Source organism: Papaver somniferum, chromosome 9, assembly GCF_003573695.1.
Source record: "Papaver somniferum cultivar HN1 chromosome 9, ASM357369v1, whole genome shotgun sequence".
Lineage (NCBI taxonomy): Eukaryota > Viridiplantae > Streptophyta > Magnoliopsida > Ranunculales > Papaveraceae > Papaver > Papaver somniferum.
The window spans coordinates 90,941,641-90,946,185 of NC_039366.1; the positions used below are offsets into that span (position 1 = coordinate 90,941,641).

Consider the following 4,545-nt stretch of genomic DNA (forward strand, 5'->3'; position numbering starts at 1 on the left):
TTTTTTTGGGTTTTGTTAACTTGTATACCCGTATACATGTTAAGATTTATAAATAATTGTTTAATGGTATTGGAAATTGTGTTTTTTTATCTTATTCTACTAGAAATTGGTAATTCTTGCACTAAAAACAACAAATCATGTTCCCAATGCAAAGAATTGTTGTTTTCATTGCAATAAAACAAACAAATCTTGTTTCCAATGCAAAAAAATGTTAATTTAATGCACCTTAACATGTATATGGGTATACAAGTTAAGAGGACCATTTTTTTTTAATATATTGAAAACTAATTTGAAGAATTTTTCTAGCACAAACAATGTTGGAGAACTTTATACATCTTCCACTCGCAAAATAACGCCAATCATTGGAATTGGAAATAACAATCAATTATTGCATTGAAAAATGTAATCAACAATAAATAAAACCCTATACATTATAATCCGTATATATTCATGGATTTTTAAACTTCTCTCTACAAATACATTCTTCAATGCAAAGAAATAGTATCTCTCTTATATGTTATTTATTTTTTCGATTTCCCATGCAAATGATTGAGTCTTATTTTGTGCATGGGTGCACAACAACACAAAACCTATTTTATATTTTTACCATGTGATCCAGATTCCATGGCAGCAAACAAAAACCAAAAAAGAAAAAAAAAACGAAAGAAGACGGGTAATTTGTTTAAAATTACGGATAAGTGGAGAAACATGCAAGGTTATTTATTTCTTTGAAAACAAAATCAAAAGTGAGACATATTCATCTTTTGGGATAGTAGATGTAGGCCTGTCAATGGATACCGATTTTTCGTTAGCCGATACCGATAATCCGTTAGCCGTTACCGCTACCGTCCGACATAGCGGTAAACGGATATCCGATACCGATAAGTTAACGGATAATCCCTTCTTAACGTAACGGTAGTGGAACCGTGCATTTCCGTTAGGTTTAGTTCCGTTATCCGCTAACGTACGTATTGCACGTGTAAATTTTTTCTCTTGTGTTGTGTTTGTGTATCGTCGAAAATGGAGATGGAGTCATGGAGATGTCTTTTTCTTTTCAAAAAACATGATTTTTTCTTTTGCTAGAAGTCTAGAACATCTGAATATTTGTATGTCTGTTTTTCTGTGTGTGTGACATGGATTTAGAACTTGTTTTGTTGGATTTAATAGCTGATATGTGTTTTTAGCCTATTTTCTATTTGTACCGGATGGTAACGGATAAATATCCGTTATCCGATAAATCCAACATAACGGCAACGTTTTTGATTTTCCTATTTCCGTCGGAACTTAACGGATAACGGATATCCGCTAATTTTTAATGGCAGCGGCAGCGAAAGAGACAATATCTGTTACGTCAACATCCATTGACAGCCCTAAGTAGATGTTAGTTGACTGGGGATTTTGTCATTATTATGTCATAAAAGGTAAAAATAAATGTAAAAAAACTAATTAACGGAAAAGTGAAAAAAACACCAGTAACTTTCTTTTTTTCTTTTTCTCAAAGTTTTTTAACGGAGCTGCTATTCCACACACTTATTGCAGCACTACTTAGCACTCAACCACATCCAGACCCTAGATTTGGGGATTTTGGTAAAAAGATGGGTCACAGCTTAACAATCTTGACCAATAATACTGGGACACATGAATTTGAGCTGTAAGTAGTGCTGTGATTAGAGCACTGAATAGCATTTCCGGTTTTTTAAGAAAACCAAACAGAAATATAAAAGATTTAAATTAGAAAAGAAGAGAGAGAAGTATGAGTTTGGGGTGTGTTCACTTTATGCCTTTATGGGTCTCTTTTATAAACCCAAGCGGCAACAAAGAATGAAAGACAGAAAGTCAGTAGTAGCACCAGCACAAGAAACAAAACATCAAAACCCTAGACGCAAAAAAGGATCATACTTAGAAGAATAAGAAGAAGAAGAAGAACAGATACTTCAAACTAAATCTATATCTTTGTCTTTCAGTATGATGCCTGAAAACTCAACTTCATCATCACCTTCAGAACTCTACAGATTTTTAAGTGGGAATGATTTTATGGATGCATATGGAATTCATTCCATAAATAATAATTATGATTTTGCAGGTGGGATTATTAGTAATAATAATCATCATCTAGGAAATAACAGCAGTGGCAGCAGCTTTAACGGTGGTTCTTCTGCTTTTTACCAATATAATGATGTCTCAGATATAACTGATAATCTGAATCAGATTCCACAAGCTAGAGCTTTAGCTGCTTCAAAGAATCACAGAGAAGCTGAGAAAAGACGAAGAGAAAGAATCAATTCTCATCTCAATAAACTCAGAAGCCTTCTTCCTTGCAATTCAAAGGTCAGTATGTATATATACTAGTGTCTAATTCTTTCTTTTACTGTATTATTCAAGAATCTCAACAGACAATAAAAAAAAACAGCTATTTTCTGTTAATTTTTTCATGTATTGATATGATCCAACTTTGAATGTTTATACAAATTTTGTTCATTTTTAGTACAGTTTTTTATATAATTCAGCTGGAGAAGAAGATAAATACAGTTTGGGGATTTTAAAACTGATTTATTCTTCATATTCGGATTTTTCTGTTTGTTTTTTTTTTTTTGTGAATTTCTAGGTTTCAGAAAAATTCTATTCCTTATTTTATAGTAAATAATTTGCATTTATAAGATTCAGTGGTAGAGAATAGAGATAGAAAGGAACTCTTCTTGCTGTAGTAGCAGTAGACTGGACTGGAGAGTAGTAGTAGCAGCAACAGTACTATTCACTAAACAGCTTTCTTAATTTTCAGATTCTGTTTGGCCCAACTGAGCCAGTATCTTTGAAACTACAAAGAATCTTAAGTAGTAATATTTTCTTGAATAGATCAAATCTGAAGAAAAGTGAAAGAAACTTTTCAGGATTCTTGTTTGGGAAAGTTGAAAGTCTTTTTGATCAAACAAAAATAAATAAAATAAAATAGGGTTTCTACTGAAATTGTGGTTCTCATTTCATTTTTGGTTTCTTTTTATTTTCACAGACAGATAAAGCTTCACTACTAGCAAAAGTTATTCAACATGTTAAAGAATTAAAGCAACAAACAATGGAGATTTCTGAATTAGAGTTATTTCCATCAGAAACGGATGAAATCAGTGTGCAGGCAGCTGGAGATTATTCTGTTGATGGAAGATCGATACTAAAAGCATCACTATGTTGTGAAGATAGATCTGATCTTTTACCTGAACTAATCGAAACCCTAAAGTCTCTGAGATTGAAGACTTTAAGAGCTGAAATGTCTACATTAGGAGGGAGAGTTAGAAATGTGTTTCTTGTTACCGGTGAAGAAGATCACCAAGATCATCGTAGTAATATTGAATCTATTGGTTTTTTACGCGATGCTTTGAAAACTGTTATGGATAGATCCAATTCAAATGACCGGTCTAAAAGAAGACGAATGGTTGATAGAAGACCAATCACAGCAACTTCAGTGATAACAACAACAACTTGAAAATTATCGCTAGAGACCTGACAAGATCGCGTTTTTAGATCACGTCAACAGGCCATTTGAGGAACATGAAAAAAACAGTTTGCTGGTTTTGGTACTCGATCCAATTCTTTTAAATCGGTTATTTCAAAGTTGCTTCAGCTGGCCTTAGTCATGAGTAGTTATACTGTTTTGATTTGTAAGGTTTGATTGATGGTTTATTATGTAGTGTGGTGAGTTTGTAGTGTGCTTAGAATAGTTTGTAGTGTGTGCATGGAGTGACAAGAAAGAAAACAATGGACAAAAAAAAGATATTAAAGCTGTAAGTACGTAGGAATATTGGGAGGTCTTTTTTCTTCTATGCAGATGTGATTGAGTTGACGAATGCTGTGAGAGATTCGAATATATCCGAACTGCAGTTGAGGATTTTTTCTTCTTCTTCTTAGGAATATCATGATTATGTATTTTCTTGGATTCTTGATCCAGACAGAGATCAGAATCAATGTTTCAGGTTTCACTCATGAAATGTAACTAAACCTCCACGAAAAGAAGTGGGTCAATGGACAAATTTATTTTTGTGTGCGCTTAAGTTATCTTCGTTTACGCGTGTAGCTGTTGTATATATAATATATTGTCCATCATATCACATTACAGCAACAAGTTATCTCTTATATTTTTGTTAACATATGTGAAAATGAGAATGGCTCAATTCTTTGAAGAATGATTCCTCATTATGTTAATCATATTAAATCTTCCGTTATCATATTAGGTGGTCCTGGAACCAAATTTACAATCTACACAAGAAGTTAGCAGATTATTATCTCCAACTAAATTTGAAGAAATACAAAAATAATATTTATAGCCATGTAACCATTATTGTTGCTGAAAAATTAGCATCAGAAAGAAACTACTATTGAAGATCAATAATTTGGCACCAGTTAAGAACAACATCTGACACGGCAATACCTTAAACTTGAAAGATGGTACGTCCTTTGAATAAGCTAAGATTCACAACTCTAAGAAGTTGCCTAAGTGATCTCTTAGTCTTACACTCTTACTATATCTCTGCTTAGGTAAACAAGTTCCCTTTCGAC

The 4,545-nt window shown here is 32.8% G+C and overlaps 1 protein-coding gene across 1 annotated transcript; it reads left to right on the forward strand.

Annotated features, from left to right (window-relative positions):
• The first annotated feature begins 1,812 nt into the window (after positions 1 to 1,812).
• LOC113309336 (transcription factor bHLH106-like) lies at positions 1,813 to 4,034 on the forward strand. The gene is made up of 2 exons (XM_026557761.1): positions 1,813 to 2,328; positions 3,008 to 4,034. The coding sequence occupies exons 1-2, from the start codon at positions 1,966 to 1,968 to the stop codon at positions 3,473 to 3,475; spliced, it is 831 nt and encodes a 276-aa protein (XP_026413546.1). The 5' UTR covers positions 1,813 to 1,965; the 3' UTR covers positions 3,476 to 4,034.
• The last annotated feature ends 511 nt before the right edge of the window (positions 4,035 to 4,545 follow it).